This window comes from Trachemys scripta, chromosome 1, assembly GCF_013100865.1.
Source record: "Trachemys scripta elegans isolate TJP31775 chromosome 1, CAS_Tse_1.0, whole genome shotgun sequence".
Classification (NCBI taxonomy): Eukaryota; Metazoa; Chordata; order Testudines; family Emydidae; genus Trachemys; species Trachemys scripta.
This window is the reverse complement of record NC_048298.1, coordinates 144,323,393-144,344,283: the sequence shown is the minus strand read 5'-3', so window position 1 is coordinate 144,344,283 and position 20,891 is coordinate 144,323,393. Positions and strand designations below refer to the sequence as shown.

General features: G+C 47.9%; 2 protein-coding genes across 2 annotated transcripts in view; both read right to left on the bottom strand.

The window, feature by feature from the left end:
* Positions 1–8,023, bottom strand: part of LRRC58 (leucine rich repeat containing 58) — a 36,689-nt gene extending 28,666 nt beyond the window's left edge. Inside the window, exons 1-2 of the mRNA XM_034766959.1 lie at positions 7,996–8,023; positions 2,801–3,057 (exon numbers count right to left, since the gene is read on the bottom strand). Of these exons, the coding sequence (XP_034622850.1) occupies positions 2,801–3,057; positions 7,996–8,023 (285 nt within the window). The remainder of the gene's footprint in view (positions 1–2,800; positions 3,058–7,995) is intronic.
* FSTL1 (follistatin like 1) overlaps positions 7,206–20,891 on the bottom strand; it is a 74,452-nt gene continuing 60,766 nt past the window's right edge. The window contains exons 6-11 of the mRNA XM_034788549.1: positions 19,565–19,695; positions 15,299–15,417; positions 14,023–14,135; positions 13,001–13,111; positions 11,218–11,315; positions 7,206–10,883 (exon numbers count right to left, since the gene is read on the bottom strand). Coding sequence (XP_034644440.1) covers positions 10,839–10,883; positions 11,218–11,315; positions 13,001–13,111; positions 14,023–14,135; positions 15,299–15,417; positions 19,565–19,695 — 617 coding nt within the window. The 3' untranslated portion in view covers positions 7,206–10,838. The remainder of the gene's footprint in view (positions 10,884–11,217; positions 11,316–13,000; positions 13,112–14,022; positions 14,136–15,298; positions 15,418–19,564; positions 19,696–20,891) is intronic.

The window sequence follows — 20,891 nt, the reverse complement described above, 5'->3', positions numbered from 1 at the left end:
TGTAAGTTTCTGAAGAATTTAAGTTTTCATCTAAAAGATATTAGGGTTTAGTCTTCATGGTTCCAAAGAAGGCCTTCTAAACATATTCAAAAAACCAAAACTGCATTTGTATATGCAGGAAACAGCCTAAAGAGAGGTATGAATTTACAAATGTAAGGCCCCAAACCCAGCCTGAGCACTAGGGAGTTCTGCCAAGGATTGGAAGAGGAGGAAAACAGGACATTGCATCAGCACAGCAAACAAGGCCACCAACTCCAGTTTTGGGGCTAAGGACTATGCCACTTGTATCTTAACTATGTGCAGAAGAATGATCAGTTATTCTGTAGAGCAGCAATCAACCTCAGCCCAAGTTTCTGCTGCACAATAGCATGCAGAGCTGGATTCTAATGTGCATTTCTATATATGCTCTCCATGTCCTGTCCCCTCACAAAATAAAACCTGTAAGAATATTCTGTGGGAACAAAATAGGAACAGGATTTGCCCTCAAGAGAAGTATAAACTCCCTCAATTTTTCTCAGCAAGTGAAGCTTCTCTCAGTTTTAGTTTTATAGTTCAAAACTAAACTTCTGTATGTCTGGAACTTCCAAGAGAATTCCACCATCTCCACCACTGCCCTCACACTTCATGTGCACTTAAATATATCCTATTGATCACTACTGCTCAATCTAATGAGATACTGGATGACTTGTAAGAAAGCTGATCAGAAGCTTCCAAAAAGTTTATAATGATAGCTGGAATGGAAAAGTCTGAGGAAGTTCCTACTGTCTATGTTCTGAAAGTGAAATAAGACCACCAATTCCTACTTCACTGAAGAAAGAAAAGGGGAGTGAGGAAGTGTTCACATGAAGCATCATATAGAATATGAAGGAAACGAAAGCAAACCGAATAAAGGGAAAGGGTTAAATTAAAAAAAAAAAAGTAGAAGAGAGGCATGCTCCCAATTCCACTAAGTGTGAAAAAGATAAAGATATATTTTCCTAAAGTCAGTGGGAAAGTCTGAATATCAAGCAGGATCCCCAGCAGATGTAAAGTGAAGTAATGCAACTCCAACAATTTCCATTTTTCTATTTCTGTTGGGGAAGCCCACTAAAAAAGTTAAGCCTACCAAAAATTCTGAGAGAGCTGGAATAGCAGAAGTAGGGAATGAAGAACTGCCACATGACCAAGGAAGTGCTGTGGAAGGACTCCACCTACCCTGCCGGGGACAGCAGAAGCAGACGGTCTCTTTCCACTACAAAAACAAAAACAGAGTTGGTTCTTTATTTACCTGCTGTCTTCTAATGGATCCTAATTAGTTTCTTTATAATGTTTTGCCAATTTGCAGCAAAAAAGAAAAATTACTTCACTGGACTCCTGTAACAGTGATTCAGTACCTTTACTATAATTCTGAACAGTAACCCTGCCTATCAAAAGTTATTAAATTTCTCTTTTTAGAATTATGTCAGGTAATGTCAGCCCTGTCATGCTTACTTAAACCAACAGAGGGCTGCTAGAACCCTAAACTTTAAATTTAAAACATTATTCCCTAGCCCTTTTCCTCAGAGACTGATCAGAATGTAGCCCAGTCATTAAGAGGTGCACAACTGGAATTTTTTTCTCCATAAAGAGACTTCAGAACTTCATAAGGCTCATCTTGAGAACCAAGAGGCCACCTAAAACTTGTTGGAGGTTCTCCCATCCTGTGGGCTTAAAGAAATCTTTAAACAAAAATCCAACCCCTCATAGCACGCACATGTAGTGCGCATACTGCCAAAGGCCTTGTTATCCCATGTATTTTATAGTTCCGCTGCCGCTCCTTGGTTTTGCTCTGGCACGGAGATATGTCCTAGGAGTAACCCACTTCCTTCATTTAGTACACCTTAGCATTCCACTAAGAAGTGGGCTGTAGTCCACGAAAGCTTATGCTCTAATAAATTTGTTAGTTTCTAAGGTGCCACAAGTACGCCTGTTCTTTTTGCGGATACAGACTAACACGGCTGCTACTCTGAAACCTTTCAGACTATGGACTCTCTTATCTGTCTTATCAGAAAAGAGGGCCGAAACCTCAAAGCAGAGGTCCTGGATTGTTTTCTGGACCTCATCGGGCAGACCAGAGACCTGCAACCAGGAGCCCTACTCATTACAACTCCCGTGGCCATTGTACATGAGGCTGCATCTGCTGCGTCCGGGATGCTTGGGAGACCATCTTTCCCTCCTCCACCAATGTTGAGAACTCTGCACAAGAGTCCTGTGGCAGTAGCTCCGCAAACTTGGGCATTGCAGTGCAGGTGTTGTGTGTGTATCTGCTCACGATGGCCTGTTGGTTTGCAATGCGGAGCTGTAGTCCCCCAGTGGAATAGACTTTCCTGCCAAAAAGGTCAAGTTTTTTCCTCCCTATTCTTAGGGGAGGGGTCCTGGTAGCCCTGGCACTCTCGCTGATTGGTTGCATCAACCACTAGGAAGTCGGGGGGTGGGTGGGTTTATAAATGTTCATATCCCTCTCATTCCTCTTGGCTGTAGGGGCCAGAGATGTAGAGGTCTGCAATAGGGTTTTCGTTGTCTCTGTAATCATCCTTATTAAGGGCAAGGTGATATGAGAGGGACCGGAGGGTGCGAGGATGTTGATAGCTGGGTGGGATTCCTCCAGCACCTCTTCCGCCTCTATGCCCAGGTTCTGGGCAACACGACGTAACAGAGGACCCTGTTATCTTCCAGAGCTTGGGCCGTCGACGTCCTCGCCACAGCTTCATCTGGGGAGGATGAGGAGGAGAGGCCTGGCAGCGGGCCCTGCTCACTCCCTTCAGTGCCCTGTGGGTCTCACGGCACGCGGTATTGCTGAGCCCCTAGGTCTGAAGTGTGCAGTGCTGGGGCTGCTGGGGGCAGAAATATCGGTGCCGAGGCAGGCGATGGTAAAGTTGTTGATTTCGGTGGTGCTGATATCGTCAATGCTGATGGCACCGAGGCTGCAGCTGTGAGCGGTGCCACTGATGGGAGGGTCGGTGCCAGAGCTGCAGGGGACAACAGCAGTGTTGGCAGCACCTCTGTAGGCAGTGCCGCTGCCGATGGTGCTGGCAGTGCCTGTGGGGGGACGAAGGGGGACGAAGGACACCAATGCCGACCTCGACCTTGGGCCCTGGATCTGTTCCTGGCTCTGATGATATGCACAAGGTGTCCAAAAGAGCCACTGCCTTGAAAGTTGCCACTGCGGAGGCCACGGTGCCAGGTAGGGCTGGTGATCACAGCGGGATCTTGACCTCCTGCTCCTGGTCCTATCTGAGAGATAGGACTCGCCACCGCCTCCAAGGTCTCTGAGTAGGACCATGGAGGAGTGGTACTCTGTGCCGCCGGAGAGCGGTGCTGAGAGGTCAGGGACCAGTGCAGATCCCCCGCATGGGTGGGCCGGGCCAGGGAGAGGGGTGCCGGAGATGGGGATTGGCGCGCCGTGATCACTAGTTTGCCCCTTGATTGAAAGTGGGGTCGCGCGGTCACCGGTGACTTGTCTCTCTGCGGGGAGGACGGCGCCATGAGGCGTATAAGGTCCACCTCGAATGCCTCTGGCGTTGAGGGGAGCTGGAGGTGATCACCTTGGCGGTCCGGGGACCATTGAGGGTTCGGACTCAACTGTACCCCAGACAGGGCGGGAGAGATGAGGTGGCCTGGCTCGAGATGTGCTTCGATGCCGCAGGCCCCTCAGTCTTTAGAGGGGGAGAGCGACCCCTATCCGGCCTTTTCTTCTTCTCTGGCACTGGGGACTGACAGAAGAGGGTTTCTTATGGGCGGAGCCATGAGTCCTTAGGGTCCTTCCTCGGCACCGGCTCGTGCACCGTTGGCCCCGGAGCACTGCCGACCGAGGAGGAAGTGCTCAGCGTGTGTTCTGCTGACCCCAGGTCAGATTGCAATCGGAGTGTCTCTTCTATTACCAGGATTTGAGTCTTTAAGGGTTCTAGGGCAAAATCCCTTGCAGATCCTGCACTTGTCCTTCTGGTGGCTCTCCTCTTCGAGGCACCATAGACAAGAATAGTGTGGGTCACTCTTTGGCATAAACTTGCCACAGTCCTCACAGAGTTTGAACCCTGGGGACCGAGGCATAACTACCCCAGAACCGGGGAAAACGTTGTTGGGGGAGAACCCCCAAGAAATCACAAAAACTACAACTAACTATGACTAATAACTAACAAACTATTTAAAACTATGAAAGACCGATGTGGACACTGCCAAAAGTGCTTGGAATGCAAGAGCGACAGTTGTTCCAGCTAGCCGTCACTGGCGGTAAGAAGGAACTGAGGGGGTGGCAGGTTGGCAGGGCCCTATATTGGGTGCCATGAAGGCGCGACTCCAGGGCGTGCCCTGGCCGACACTACGGACACTGCTAAGGGAAAAATCTTCCAGCTGGCGTGCATGTGGCGCGCACACACCTGATTGGAATGGACATGAACAAGCCCTCGAAGAAGAAATTATGTTAAGAGAATATTAATGTTGCACAATTAAGCATTCAAATGTCAGGAAATGCCAAAGTTAAGATTGTATATACAACCTTAACTCTGCCCCTTTGCTCAAATTGTACAGTCTTTAGATGATTACCTGTTATTTGTCATGTGAGCCCATATTATATCATTCAGCTTTTTCTAGCTTGCAAAGTAAACCGCAAATGAGACAGGCACGCTGAGCATCTGTTCTTACGAGCTGTTGTATGTACAGGATAATACACAGTAGCTGAAGCTGCTACATGTATGTATTTAAGATTGTAGAAAAAAATGTTATATTATCTAAGCACTAGAATGTGAGCATATAATTAAAGGCTATTTTGTAATAGCGTGCACAGAAGCTGGCCGAGTTAAGGTTGTTTGTTCAGCCTTAACGTTGGTATTTTTTAACTTTTGAGTGCTTAACTGTGTATCCTTAATAGTCTATCAAACTGGGGGGGGGGAGCTGAAAGGTGATTAAATGGAATTATTATTAAAAATGATCCAAGCAGGATCCCAGGAATTACATATCTCAAGCCTCCCCTCCATATGAGGAGAACAGCTGTAAAGAGTAGTTAAACACTTTGGTAAGTATAGTTTGATAGAATCAAACCAGCCTGGTATCTGTGATTATTGCGCCCCTTGAGCCCATGGGTATTTTTGCATTTGTAAAATGTTAATAATATAGATAAAAGTGACCAACTAGACATAATTTACCTGAGTTTTCATGAAGCTTTTGATAAGGTCCCTCATAAGTGGATATTAAGGGACCTGCATAACTGCTGGGTAAGGAACAACTTATGTAAATGACCAGTTGGTTAGGTGACAGTAAAGAAAGGCATGAATTGAGTTGCTCCATGGAGTGGAAGGGGGTTGAATATGTGTTATCTATAGTACATTTTTTAATCATTTGGAGGGGGGGGCTGGCCATTGAGCTGGTGATGTTTGTTACTCGCACAATGTAGCTTCACCAGGTAAAAACTATAGCGGATCATGTGACATTCCAGAGGGACTTAAACACACTGAGAGAGCTGGCAGGATAATGGTAAGTGACATCAACAGGGAAAAGTGAAGGTGAAGCACAGTGGCATAATCAGTCAAGGGATGGATTCACCTCATTTTATGACAGGACACGGGCCCTGGTGATAGAAACGCAGCGAACAGGCACTGGCTGTGGCATAAAAGGGCAGTATAGACAAAAACGGGCACCGCTGGTCTGGAAGGAGGCGTGGCCTTGGCAGCTGGAGGAAATACAGAGTTCTTGCACATTGAGAGTTTTCCTGCAAAGTACACAAACTGCCCCAGCTTGGATGAGTTTTGGAGCAATAGCTTTGGGATGACGGGCTGGAAAGTGGCTTTGCCACATGATTTTCCGTCCTGTGTTCCTGCTGTGGATTCTTTCCAATACTCCCTGCAGCTGACAACACTAAAAGGACGAGGCGCCGACTCCAAACCTGCCGTCGCAAGCAGCAGGCACCAACGATGCCTGTAGTTTCACAACAGTACCTCAGTGCACAAGACAAAGAATGGATGCAAACCCCTACAGGTCAGAGCCTGCTTTAGGAGCTATGAAGCCTGTGACTAGTGGGGACCCTGCTGTGCGGGACAGCTACAAGTGTTATATGGGGTGGTTGGGCCTGGTATGTGCACTCTGCTAGCTATGCCTGATTGTAAAGATCCAGATCAGGTCCGGAAGAACTACTACGAAGTGGAGAAGGGGGGAGAGAATAATATGCATTCACTGATCCCGCCAACCCGCATGTAGGGTACTTTTCTCACCCCCCGCACAGAACGATGCAGTGACTTGCTCAAGGTCACGTAGCTGTGCTACGTGTGGTACCCACAAAGAGCTACTGAACGCTCAGTAGTGGCATGGAGTCTTTTGTACTGTCCTCCAAACACAACAGTGAATCGATGTCAGCGCCAGGATTAAAAATCATGCACCGTTTGGCCAGGAGTTCGTTCTGCCCGACCCATCCACCCACAGCGCACGGAGAAGGGAGGCCCTTGGATTATTACTAAATATGTATCTTGTGGTCACATCCTGGCTGGGCCCCATCATAGTTGGTACTGTACAGACACATCCTGGTGAGAAATTTGCTGGCCTCCTTTTTTGACTACATTGCATGAGTAACTGAACGAGCAGATTGGGAAGGGGGCATGGAGCAGGATGGGAGGCAGCAACAGCAGCAGCGACTAATGACTAGAGCATGTGACTGGGACACAGGACTTCTACCCTGTTTCCCCGAAAATAAGACATCCTCCGAAAATAAGGCCTACTTACAGTTTTGCCTCTCGTTGTAATATAAGGCATCCCCCCGATAATAAGACCTCCCCGATAATAAGGCAAAAAAATGTGTACCGTATTCTTCTTCATTGAAAAATAAGACATCCCCTGAAAATAAGACCTAGCGCATCTTTGGGAGCAAAAATTAATATAAGACACTGTCTTATTTTCGGGGAAACAGGGTAGGTTCTGTTCCCTTCTCTCTCCCTGACTCTGCATGACTATGGGCAAATCCCTTCCTCTTTCTATGCCTCAGCTTCCCCATTTATAACATGAGGATAATGATAGTGACCCACCTTGTAAAGTGCTTTGAGCCTTGTAGGAAAGCAGTTACGGTCTGTAAGCACAAATAATGAACACTCTTATTTTTATTGCTGAGAAAGTTAGAGCGATTGTGAGGACTGTAGAGGGAGCTCAGAAATCCTAAAGCTGATTCTACTTCGGTCTTATAAAAAAAATAAGGAACAAAGGAAACATTATGATTTTGTTTTGTTTATTTGGCAGTTATATCCAACTCCCTCCCCACAAAAAATACAAACCCAAGTAAAATAAGTGCACTAATGAAACCTACAGAATACTGATACATTTCACACACATACACAAGGGAAATAGAGAGAGAAGAGGTTAATTTGTGTTGGCTTTTGTAAAAAATGCCTTTCCTGCCCCTTGCAGACTCTACAGCGACTATCCCAGAGAACTTTTTTTGGAGCTCAGCATTTTCCTGACTCACTGGCCAGATCACACCCTAGGAGTTAGAGATAGAAAAGCCTGTTGTGTAATATGGTCTTCTACCACTCAGCCTGGGTAGGGCTGTTTCTTATATAACATACTGGGGCCACAGCCTTTGACTTGAGAGATGTTCATGCATCATTTGGGTACAATAGCCCTTGAAACTAGCGATGTTTTCAACACGTTACATCTTAAATGATATTTTTCTTCTTAGGGGAAAAGAAAGGAAATGAAAAGGTTCTGTAGGAGGCAGCCCTGTCTCTACAGAGGGCAATTAACTATGCCTCAGTTGTCCTGCTTTGATCTGTGTGGCAGTGAAATCTTACATACCCAGACTTTGCCTCACCAAGGGTCACTCTTGTGGCTTGTCAAGGGGCACCACATATTTTGCATAAACCGGAGCAGATTATGGCTACTGTTTCATTAGGGTCATGCTGTTGAGACTATAGATCACAGCATGCAATGTTCCACGTTGACCTGAGCAGCCTAACTGCATTGCATGCTGGGACCTGTAGTCTCCACAGCCTACACACCTACAGTACATTGGAGGATTATCATAGGCCATGTTGCATAAAACTCTGAAAACTGCATAATGCCTTTATCCAGTTTGACGTCCCCCCCACTGCACATACTTGGCTCCTCAGCTGACCCTTCCTACTTTGGGATCTTACTGGTTGGAAAATAAGCTGTTCTTCCCACTGATGAAAATGTTTGCTTTTTAAGGCATATTGTTGCATTTTCCCTAAGGCACTTTAATGGGGCAAGTGGTCTCAGCTGGGGAAGGTGGCAGGAAAGGAGGTGGGAAGTATGAGCTACTTTCACTATTTCAGACTAAGGCAAAGAATTAATACAGTGTGCAAGTGACTCCAGACCCAATGTGCTCCATACATCCATTTGTAGAGTAGGTGGGAAGAATAGGGGGCATGTCCATCGGGCACTCCCATCTCACCAACCAATTCCTCTGATAACACTAATGAGGGAGAGGGAACAAAAATCATTTCACTCTGAATTCCCCAAGTAGCATTGTTTTCCTCCTCAAACTGGGTCCCCCTGAGTTCTAGGGACTAATTCACCTCTCACCTACTCCAGTGTAAACCTGGTGTAATGCCATTGACATTGCTCCTGATTTACACCAACATGAGCACAGAATCAGCTCACTGGCGTATTACTCCAAAGCCTCGAAGCACTGTGGGCAGATTCTGATCTCCCACTGGTGTAAATCTGGAGTAACTGCACTGAAGTCAATGGAGATACCTTAGAGTTACATAGGTGTAACTGAGATCAGAGTCTGGCCCTGTCTCTCTGAAATCCACAGTATGAAGAGACAGTGGCAACATCAAGACCAAGACAACAGTACAAGAGACTAGCTGATAACTGTACCAGAGTCCAAGCTTTCTTTTTTCCCTACACTAACTCGCTCTTCCCCTTCTCTGCCTGGAAAGCTCTTTGAATAAAGGGAAGGCTACAGCGCAGCCTTGCTAACCTTGCCTCAAGCAGAACTAACTCTAACTGAGGCCAATGGGAGGTTTGCTTGAGTAATCACTAGGGAGTGCAGGACATGAGGTGATCGTTCAGCTTATTCAAAGGGAGAAGACTGAAGCCAGAATCATCTTGCCTCAGCCTAAGCAGAACGACTGGGAATGTGCATCAAGGCATGACTGGAACAGGGAAATGGGAATGTATGTGTGTGTATATGAAGTAAAGTTGAATATAACAGGAGAACCCATTGGGCTTGAGGGGATGGGGTAGCTGACAAAAGACCATTCCCTCAAAGAGTATCACAGTTGTAACTAGGCCCAGTGCTCAGAGAACAAAAAAGTGGCCAAAAGAAAATGATCCTGAAAGAGAAGCTACAACGGTCAGATATGGACTGATCTGAACACACAGGCGTGGCAGGCTGCCACATGGGGACGGGCGCAGGTCCCTGATCTTAACCCAATTCAGGTGGAACCTCAGAATACAGGCCAAAGACAATCTGGCTGATTTACCCTCAAATTGGACAGAGGGAGAGAGATGATCACTCACATCGCAGGCTGCAGCTGACAGATATACTGTATTAAAAGGGCTAGCTAGATAGCAAACTAAATATTGGCCAGTCCCTCTGTCCCTTGTTTAGTGTAGCCTGCACTTCCTTCCAGGCATTCAAGTGATTTAGGGAGACCTCGTGCAGTAAAACCTGGCAGCACAGGATGGGATAGTCTGCAAACTAGAGAGCCAGAGAAAGAACCACAGGGTCTGTCTGTGTCCAGTAGCCCCAATAAAGAATCCCCTTTATATTTACTATACTGAATCCTGTCTCTCTCCTCTGTGAGGGACACTGCAGCACTAAGCTGAGAAGTGCCCTGAAGCTTTGGGCTCAGAAGCTGTTGTGCTGATTGCATGTGCTGGATCCAGGCAAATGCAAACCGTGCACAGGAATTGCAGCACTTTCAATAGCAAAATATCTAAAGCTACTGCCTAAAAATACAAAAGCTCAGTGGCTACCCTAGAAAATAAAGTTGTAAAACAAAAAAGGATGCGAGTGTGATAAGAGAAAATATTGTAATGTAGCACCTTTGTGAGGGGACTGGAGAGATAGGGGGCTAGGAAGATGTCAAAGGGAATAGTGTGACTTTGGAGCCCGCCAGGCATTGTAAAAGTTGCTAGGGATTGGCTGGCTGCAGGCAGGGAGGAGCAGGCTGGGCAGCTCACTAGGAACTCCAGGAGTCAAGTAAAGTCAATTAACCCAAGGGGAGATGCCTGAGGTGAGGCCCATGGAAGCTGGAGGGGGAAGGACAGTGCCAGGTGGACAGGGAGGATGGGGAAAGGACAGAAGGAGGTTGGGGGAAGGCAGAAAGGCACAGGGAAGACAAGAAGATGGTGACCCGAGGCCACATCCCTGGCTGATTGTGCCCCACAGGATGTATGCTCAGCCACAGAACGTTCCCTTACAGAATGTTCCTGCTGCCAAGGCGGGTGCATGCTAAACCCTAGAAATTGGAAGATTCCCAGGAGGTTAACCTCCCCCCCTAGCCCCCCCCCCCAGCACTTACCTCCCCCTTCCCCAGATTTTCCTTTTGGCACAGAATTCCCTGCTCATTGCCTTAATGGACCCTTGCCCTGGACTGCAGAGAAGATGTCCTCTGTGAGGGGTATCCTGGAGGCTGCTGTAATTCCCTCCTGTTCTCACTAGTCTCCAGCAGTGACTCCCCCAACCAGGTGGACTGTGCTCCCCTCCTCTGCTTCCTTTTTTAATAACAAAACAAAAGCCTCATTGCTAAACAACGTAAATATCTGTGACTGGGCGACTGTAGCAAACACTTGTGCATATTGAGCTCAGCGCTGAAGGACAGGGCAGCGGATCTGGCCTGTTCCCTGGGCTCCTCCAGTGAGGAGGTCCCTTACATCTCTTTGGTGCTCATTCGCTTGGTCTTCTCAGCCGTCTCCTGCAGAGAGAGAGCATTAGATTGAGGCCCTGCGGTTCCACATTAGTGCTGGTGAGAGGTGCCAGCAGACTGAAGGCTTCTGTTTCTCTATAGGACAGTACAACACAGGCAGCGGCAGGCCCGGCATTCCACCCTCACCCCTCAAACTACCTCCATCGAATGTGCCTCACCCCTGCTGTGGAGAGATCATCCCAAAGGGAGACAGGGAGTTCCCCCTCCCACAAGCCAGTGCACTCCCCTTCTTTGCCAGGAAATATCTGAGATGCAGAGGAAGGAGGTCTCAAGCAAGGAGAAATTTCCACACAGATTCTGGACAAAGAGATTCCATCCTAACCTGATGCTTTTGCAGTTCTTGAACGTATCTGGCCAGCTCCTCCTCAGTCAGCTCCTCCTCAGGTTGCTGCCCCCCTACAGGCACCTTCTGGTTCTTCCCTGCAAACACAAGTGAAGTTTAGAGCCATCTCAGGTGTTAGGACAGCTCTCAGATACGGAGGTGGGAGGCCAGGAGAGAGCCAGGGTGGGTTCAGCCTGTGTCATGCCACAACAGATCTCAGGCTCACTGGGGCTTGCTTTGCCTGGAGAAATGAGAGCTGGTGAGTTCTGGCCCCTCCTTCTTTGCTGTCAGGAAAGCGGGAGGAGTCTGTCTCAGCCTGGGGTACATGAGGCGTGCATCCATGCAACTCCCCCAAGAGTAAAAGATAAATACATCAGAAATGAACTAGGTTCTGCCCTCTCTGCTTATTATTGAAAAAGAAAGCCAGTGGTTACTTGTGACACCTTCACTGGCTAAACAAATCTTGGGCAGATAGAAATACGCACGACGCACTCCATTTAATTGGCACATCTGCTTATTTAGGACCTCTCTCAGGGAACATACTGAAGCCCAAGGATATTTAATTCCACTTAATGGAGATGCCTTTTGCTCATTTATTGATATTCAGATCTGCCTGACTCTCATGCCACTTTGGTCTGCTTACTCCTCTGACAGCAGCCTTTGGTCCCGCCATAGCTATGACACAGGCAGAAAGGGCGAGAATTGTTAGCCCATTGCATGCTACTTGTTTTCTCCCTCCACTTCAACGACCCATGCTAGATGGCCATGCAGGGTGTCTTGCAGCCACCTCTGATGCTAGCACTGGGCAGGCAGCAGGTACAGTCTCTCTCCCAGCCACCCAACCCCGTGGGCCTGCCTAATAGCATAATGGGATCCACAACTCCCTAGGCAACAGCATCAGGATTAAAACAGCATGTTCTCTGAATCAGGAATTCCTGTTACTAGGGGCAAAAGGAAACTGTTCACTGGGGTGAATCAATTCAGAGGCCTCTACTGTGTATCACCAAATGAATTTTTGAAGTAATTCTGTTAACACTTGTCACTGTTTTACTATCTCCACATCTGTTCACGGTGCTGGCGTCTCTCTCAGTGGGAGCTACCATGCTACCGACACTCTTAAGAGGTAATGTGTTAAGAAACAGAGGTGCTGTTTCCATGCAATGGCCCTTCATAAGAAGCAGGGAGGCCAGAAGAATGCAGAGCAGCGCTGTGAGGGTGGGCCAGCTGTTTATCAAGAGAATAAAGCATTTCCCAAAGTCTTACACAGGGGGACCAATTGGCTTCCAAATACGCAATGAACTGTGTGAGATGAGTTGATCCTCCTGATGTAAGGCGCCCAATTAAGAAACCCACTAGGGCTTCCCCATCTGTAGCACTGCTGTCAGAGCTTGAAACTGATGTGAGGAGACACCCCCAAGGGACAAGAGATGGATGATTGGTCAAGTTTCATTATAAAGAATACTTCTCTTCATACAAATAATAATTATTTTTCCTTCTTTAAGAGCTTTTATTTGAAGGCTCTCAAGGCACTTCTCTAACAATCATGAATTAAGTCTCCTAACCTCTCTCTGGAGTAGGACAGGATCATAATCCCTATTTTACAGAAGCTGGGGACACTGAGGCACATAGAGCGAAGTGACTTGCTCAAGGTCTTACAGTGATTGCGAGGAAGAGCTGGGAATAGAAGTCACAGGCCCAGAAACCCAGTGCCTTGCAAAAACCAGAAGACAAAACTTCCTCTGTAACTTCCTACTTGCCCCAGCCCTTTGCAGGTTGTACCTACCCTCACAGGTCATGGCAGTGCACACCCAGTTCCCACAGGCACAGACACAGCGGTTGCACTCCACTTGGGTCTCAGCTCCATCCTCATATGTTTCATCTTCAAGGGCACACTCTAGAAGAAGCAAGAACAAGGGGAATTGGCTTTGATGTACAGGGCAGATACAGGCAATTGGATTCTGGGAGTTCTTTGTTTCCTCAAGTCTCCCCAAAGCACTTGTGAGTTAATACAGCAGGATCCGCCACAGCCTCTATTCGTCACTCCCACCCACCCTGGGACTTGAAGCCCCATCTTCTGTCACAGAGCACCATGGACAGCATTTTCAGGGTGTGCTTGTGGGATGTCTGACTTTCCACTGGAAGGGGCACGAGGGAGTTCAGTTTACTGTTCCACCAGCAGTATCACCATGGCCTGCACTGTATCATCACCACTGAGACTAAGCCTTTGTGTAGGACATGAACCCAGAACCTCCTGGCCTACTGGGGAGCACATTCCCCAGTGAGACAATTAGATCAGCTGCTAAATGATGTTTAACCCTTAGAATGCTGAGCCGTTTCCACGTAAGTTGCAAATCTAAATTGGGTTCAGAAGGCTGATGAGCTACAGGAAGATGGTCAGGGAGGGTATCTGGTAATCGAAAGCCAGAGCAAGGCAAGGCTTTTCTCTGGACTGAGACCTGCCCAGTGCCCGGCTGCTTCAATCGTTCAGACACGCACCCTCCTCACATGACTCATCTCCCCACTGCTGAACCCCTTACTTGATCACCCAAACATACATTCCCCATTGACCTGCCTTTCTGAAACCCATGTCTCATACACCCTAATATAAGGAGAGGCTGCAGGGCAGGACTGAGGTGCATTGGCAGAGCTGTGTGGGGAGCCCAGCACTGGAATAGCAGGGCAGGAGTGAGGTGTATTGGATGAGCTTTAGGGTGCCTGCCTCCTGTGTCTGGCTCTAAGCCCTTCTATTTTCTCCCCCCTTTCTGGAGCCCCCGTCTGTCCCCGGTGCAGGGGAGAAGATCATACTTTTCTCTGGTGGGTTGAAGGACGGGTTGAGGCACTTGAGGAACTCATTGAAGCTGAGTTTCCAGTCGGCATTCTCATCAGACAGCTCAATGAGGGCGTCCACACAGAGTCCTCTGAAAGGAAACAGATACAAAGGGCCTGGGGCTCAGGGTGCTGCCTCTGCTACGGCCCCTGCTCTTCCTGGTGCAGGGATCTGGACAAGTAAGCGCAGGGCAGTAAGCGCTAGCGCTCGGGGCCAGGCCAGCAAAGTGACTGTTGTAACAGAATCTACCACATACAGCAAAGGAGAAACGGGCTCCGACTGCTGCTTTGCTGGGGAGTTATTCTGAACAAGTTAGTAGCAGAAACAAATCTCCAGCTCGGCCTTATCAATGCTATTTTATTGTTAGTTTTACTGCAGAACGGAGGCATCACTGTGAACTTCTGCCTTCCCCCCGCCCCCCAGGTAGAGATGGGCCAGGAATGGACTTTTCATTTAGCTGGCAAGTCTGAAAAATCAAAAAAGTGTTTCCTTTTGAGTCAAACCAAAAACACATTTTTTTCTCAATTTTTAGTGAATCGAAAAGTTGAAAATATTTCAGATCAGGTTAATCCTGATGTGATTTTTGTTTTATTTCAGGCATTTTGTAAAGCAAGGAGGACTGGATTTGCAAGATACTGAGGTTGAAGCCAGTAGGAGAAAACTTTAATCTCCCTGGACATTCAATAACAGATTTAAAAGTAGCCATCCTACAACAAAAAAACTTCAAAAACAGACTTCAAAGAGAAACTGCAGAGGTACAATTCATTTGCAAACTTAATACCATTAATTTGGGCTTGAATAGGGACTGGGAGTGGCTGGCTCACTACAAAAGCAATTTTCCCTCTCTTGGTATTGACACCTCCTCATCAATTATTGGGAGTGGACCACATCTACCCTTACTGAATTGGCCTTGTCAACACTGGTTCTCCACTTGTAAGGTAACTCCCTTCTCTTCATGTGCCAGTATATCTATGCCTGTATCTGTAATTTTCACTCCATGCATCTGAAGAAGTGGGTTTTTTACCCACGAAAGCTTATGCTCAAATAAATCTGTTAGTCTTTAAGGTGCCACCTGATTCTTCATTGTTTTTGTGGATACAGACTAACACGGCTACCCCTCTGATACTTGAGGTTGGTGTGAATTCTCTTGCCATTTTGAGTGTCACTTCCCAATGGTTGTTTGACTAATGATTGGCAGCTAGCTCTCCCTTCACGTCTGCTGCCCCTCCCGCTTGCCTTCCTGCCCCAGGTTACCTGAGTAGCTTGTTGGTCTCTTGGTCCACATAGGTGGTGATGTTAATAGCAGTTTCATTCTGTTCCACAAACTTCAGGAACTCATTGGAGTCCAGGCGAGAATCCCCACCATCAAAGCTCTGTAGGGGTGAGAAGATGGACACGAGAGGGCTGAGGCACTGTCCTGTTCCCACTCCTTTCCGTTTTCCACACACACTTGAAAATGGAGCTGGGTGAATGACCGATTCTTTAGCTCAGTGGCAATGCCAATAAATTGGAAAAACAGTTTGGTGTGGGCTGAACTGAATCGGAAATGGTTTGGAATTTCCGGTGAATTGACAAAGCCCTTTCAGGTCTGCTCTACAGCCAGGATTCCCACATCCCAAGTAAGTGCCCTTCTCACTGGGCTAAAGGTTATGGGGGGGGGGGGGGGGGGGGGATGGAAAGGGAGAGAAGAAAAGAAGGGGGAAGTGCCAGCAGCTGCAGCACCATCTCTTCCTCTTCCTCTGGCTATTTTGTCAATGGCTGAAAATATTTGGGTCAAATTTCTGAATAGTTTTGGTCATCCCAAACTGCAATTTTCATCAAATAAACTAGAGGTCCAAAAATTTTCACCCAGCTCTATTTGCGAATACTTTAGTGCTGTGTAGCATTTTGCATCTTCAAACCCCAACTCTTTTGTGGGGCAGATATCATTCCCCCCATTCTTCAGGAAACCGAGGCTTATAGATAGGAAGTGACTTATCTATACCACCCAGAGAGTTGGTGTTAGCTCTGGGATGAGAATGCAGGAGTCCTGATTCCCACTTCTCTGCACTGGCCACTAGTTCGCACTGATTCTTTCACCTCTGGCTGCTTGTTTTATGGCCGCAGCATGATCACATCATTTCCTCCCTTTGTTCCAGGTGGCCCTTAGCTTCCATAAATTTTCTGGCATGAAATGGGCCAATTATGTTTTAGAGGTGCTGGGTTGGTGCAAACTTTCAGACAGGTGTAAAACCAGGGTCTTGACTGTCATGTGCTAATGGCAAAGAATCACAGGAAGAGTCAATTTCTGCTAACTCTGAACAAGAGACTTCATTAGAATAAGGAAACGAGTATTATCCCTCAAGCTGCTCTGTTTCTCTCTGCTTCACAGCAGAGCCTCTGCCTAGAACCATCCTCAGCCCCCGTATGCCTGTCTTCCAGCTATAGATTTAAAGAAAAAGAACAGATATTTTCACAGTAGCCACATTTGGCCATGAAGGTCTCATGTCACTCAAGAGCGGAGTGTTTAGCCACAAGTATCAGGGGGCTCTCCATGTGTCAGTATATAATGCCTGCATCTGTAACTTTCACTCTATGCATCTGAAGAAGTGAGGTTTTTACTCACGAAAGCTCATGCCCAAATAAATCTGTTAGTCTTTAAGGTGCCACCAGACTCCTTGATGTTTAGCCACAGTGTCCTAGCTAAATTCCAAGGAGAGTAATTACACTCTACCTTCATAAATTCCTTCTGCAATTTCACATAGATGCAGGATTCCTTTTCACTTCCTATCCTAAACTGGTACGTAGTGTTGCAGTGCACTTTTCAGTAGCTGCTGTGTCCCTTTCTAACTTAGGCAGTTTCAACTTAGGTGGGAGAAAAGAATCCTGTTTATTGAATGCTATAAAAGGTGCTGGAGAAATTTTGCTGTGTGGCTGGGTCAAGACACTTCCACTCCTTGTGTCTTAGTTCCCTCTGGTGTCCTGAGGCTCCATTCATCAGTTCCTGTAGGTTGCTTTGAGACCACGGATGAAAAGTGGTAGGGCAGGGAAAATTATTATCCTCTCTGCAGCCAGTGCATAACTGTCCTGCTAATGTGTCTCTAGCTCCATGGGCTCTGAACACCACATGTCCCACAACATTGTTTACAAGGAGGGCCAGTTTCCACAGAATCAGGTTCAGTGAAGTCTGCTTTGTCCAGCACTGCATATCCCTCTGCTGCCCTGAGGTCCCTGTATGCGATCAAGAGGCCTAATAGCACTTGACACAAATCCCTTTGAAGGTCTCGGCTTTGGTGGCTCATGTCCCATACTTGAGTCACATTAATGCATCTCACAAGACAGAGTCTCATAAGGGAAATGGCTTGGCCCCCTAACTGCTGACCACTATTCAAAGAGAAGAGGAAACTAGTTTCCTCCTATAGTCCCTGCTACCGAATTGAACAAAAATGGGTTGCAGTATCCACAGTGGATGAATAGGTGGTGCTGCAGGTCAGGATTAAGGTGCATTGGCCAAGCTGTTTGGGGAACCCAATACTGGGAGAGCAGGGGGCGGGGAGGAAGAACAACTGCAGAGCAGCAGTGAGGGGCATTGGCAAAGCTGTGTGGGGAGCCCAGGACTGGAATAGCCTGGGGGAGGAGGGGCTGCAGGGTAGGAGTGAGGGGCATTGGCCAATACTGGGTGAGGTTCCTATGGCTACAGTAGAATTCCTACAGGTCAGGGTTGAGATGCATTTGTCAAGCTATGGAGGGATATTTGCACAATCTCCGCCACCATTCATTATGCCTGACTCATATCAGCCTTGTTAGTCCCCAGTTCTCACATGGACTGAATTTCATCCCAAAATACTGTAAAGCCCCTGGGGAATGGACATTTCCTGGTGGATGCCATTAAATGCCCAGGATAAACTGGAGGGGAGGGGTGTTAGCTTTTGCTTTCGTGCTGAGTAAGGCTATGGCTTTGTCACAGGAGTATTCCCCAGCCTGAGGCTGGAATCAGCGGACAAAGGAAAGGGGAAACAGTGAGATGCTCAATCTAGCCAGTAGGAGCTGGTTTGCCTGTGCGCTGCAGACACGGTTTTCATTAGGCTCATAGCAGGGGGAGTGCTCCTCAGAGTGCTGACATCAGCGGAGTGAGCACATGGCTGGCTCTGGATAATACATCACAGCCTGTGAGGAAGGAGCTGGGGACAGTGTGTCTGTGCGGGGGAGGGATTGCGTAGCTCTACTCTGCAGGTTACCCCATCATTTGGGGCGATGGCAGGTGCCCATGGGCGAGCCTGAGGCAGTGAATCACTAGAGGGTTCCCATAAAAGGCACCAGTGTTAATGGCTATAAAAGCCGAGAGCTTGGGGGGAGGGTGGGGAAGGGGGCAAAGAGGCTGGCTTCTCGGGACCCACCAGGGGTCCCATTGCCATGGCAAATTTCAGAGCTAATTCCTGTCAGGCGCCATTAATCTCTCATTGTCAACACCTCCTTATTTAAACCACCTGGTCCCCAACTCCCCACAGGCTCTGGGCCACATCAGGATGGGGAGGGAGAGATGTGCTGAGGGTGGCAGAAGCAAGCAGGGAGTGTGTAATCTGCCAGTTACACAAGGAAAGGAGAGGGGGAAAGGGGAATTTACTGACTGCATGGAAGGCGCTGAATGAAAAGGCTGGGAAGCATGAGAGGTTATTCTCTCTCTTCGCGGCTGGGGATTTGAGCCGAGTCTCTGCTGCATCAGGGGCTTTATCCTTTGAGATTGGGCTCCCAAGGAAAAGCCCCCACATGCCTCCCACCCCAATCTGAATTGGGGCAAAGGGCTAGGACCACCCCCAACCTCCCCTCCATCTCCAGCCTCTTCCTTGTGCATCCTTCCCTGTGCCTCCCTTCTGGGTTTCTCGTCTCTGAAGGCTCAGCACTTACATCTTCTTCTCCTTTTTCCTCAGTTTTCCCTCTGCAGTTCCCCAGCCCCACCTACCCCAAGAGATCTGTCCCCTTCTTCCCCCCGACTCAGGTCTGTCATCCTCCCCTCCTCTGAATCTCCAGGGCACGTCTGCCAGCTGGAGCCAGGAGCCCTCCTCAGGTGGGAGGAGGCACCAGCTTCTTGCTGCCTCTCAGCTGCTCTGGCTCCTGTGGGGCTGCCCATAAATTACGTAACACATTTTTTGGTGATTTTCAAGACCCACCCACCCCTTGTAACACTTTGTAACATTGACACAAACATGCAACATTCAGGACCCACCCGCCCCCTAATGCATTACATAGTTTGAAAGACGCTCCTGTACCTCAACTGAGGGATAAGAGGGACAGGCTGGGGGAGGAGGACAGCAGCCTGTGTGGTGGGGGAGGGAGGTGCTGCTGCAGGCAGCCCCGCACCGGTACTTGGTCACTCTTTATATTACATAAGAACCGCCCCAGATGCTCTGGCCCTAATCACACTGCAGGGGCTTCACTTACTATAGCCACCGGGCATGTCACTGCAGAGTGACAGCAACTCTGCATAAAAGTGTAGGGCAGGAAACAAGAGCTCATCTCTAGGGCCACTCCAGCCCTCTTTACCTTGAAATACTTGTCCAGGACTTCGCTGTAGTTGCTGCCCTTTGAGAACCAGCCATCTGGGATGATCTCGGCCTCGAGCCATTGGATAATGCGGCGCCGGAGCTCGTCCCTGTCAGACTGGTAGCAGACAACTGCTCAGGAAGAAGGGAAAGAAAGGGTGAGCGAAGAAGAAATACAATTGAGAGTACATAAAGAAACAATTGAAAAACCAACACCAGGTTACAAGTGACAGAGTTTCCCTTTATCACAGAAGGGGTGTGAACTGGAGATCAGCAATCTCCAAACCCAGCTGGAGGTGCTGAGTAGTGAACAATGTTTGGGATAAGGGTGACACCCAGTGGAAAGGCAGGAGAATGGTAACGACTTAATCCTCTCAATCCCCTTTGCTTTGGTGACTTCCTCTCCCTCTTGTCATGCGGCATGTGGAAGATGTCAAAGATGGATCCAGAGCCGACTCCTCTCTGGTCACACACAATGTTATCCTCCAGTGGGTTGAAAGAACGCCCAGCCTGAGGAAGGATGGAGGCTGACTATCCTGGCTGTCATGGGGAGAGCAAACATATTTAGCACTGGCGAAAGGCCCCAGATTGGCAGCCATGGAGAGAATAAAGATCTCCATCCACAGTATAGGGATAGCCTGGGCTGGGCAAACTTCCCCTACTACACCCTCTGCCAGTGTCCTTCAGCACTGAACTTGAGGGGCCTATCTCTCAGGGGGAGGAGATTTCGGTCTCCAGGCTGCTCCACTATGTCTGTCATGGCTACGACACCATTGCATACAAAAAGGAAGAGAGTTAGTGCTCATCAGAGATGGAACTGGGTTTGTTTGCTAAGCCACTACTCTCCCATGGTGGCTGCAGTTGTATGTGCCAGAAACTAATCTTTTATTTAAAAACCCCAAAAACTTAAGGCCAGGCCCTCAACTTGTGTAAATTGTCACATCTTCACTGAAGTCAAAGGTGCTATGACAGTTTGCCCCAGCTGAGAATCTGGTCCTAAGGATTTAGTTCTTATGGCTGAAAAGAAAACCTCTAATAACCAGACAGACAGGGAGACAGTAGCTGGGGGTTCTGTAAGGTCAGCTATGAACTCCTTGGTCATTATGATATGATTGTCACGCCCTGAGAAGGTCCTTTGCCTTAGGTATGTATTCAGAAATTGATTTGTCTTATAAGGATTATTAATTATTAATATTTATATTATGACAGCTCCTAAAGGCCTTCACTGAAAGCAAGACCCTATTGTATTAAGCACTGTATATACACATAGTAAAAGACAAAAACAACAAGGAGTCTGGTGGCACCTTAAAGACTAACAGATTTATTTG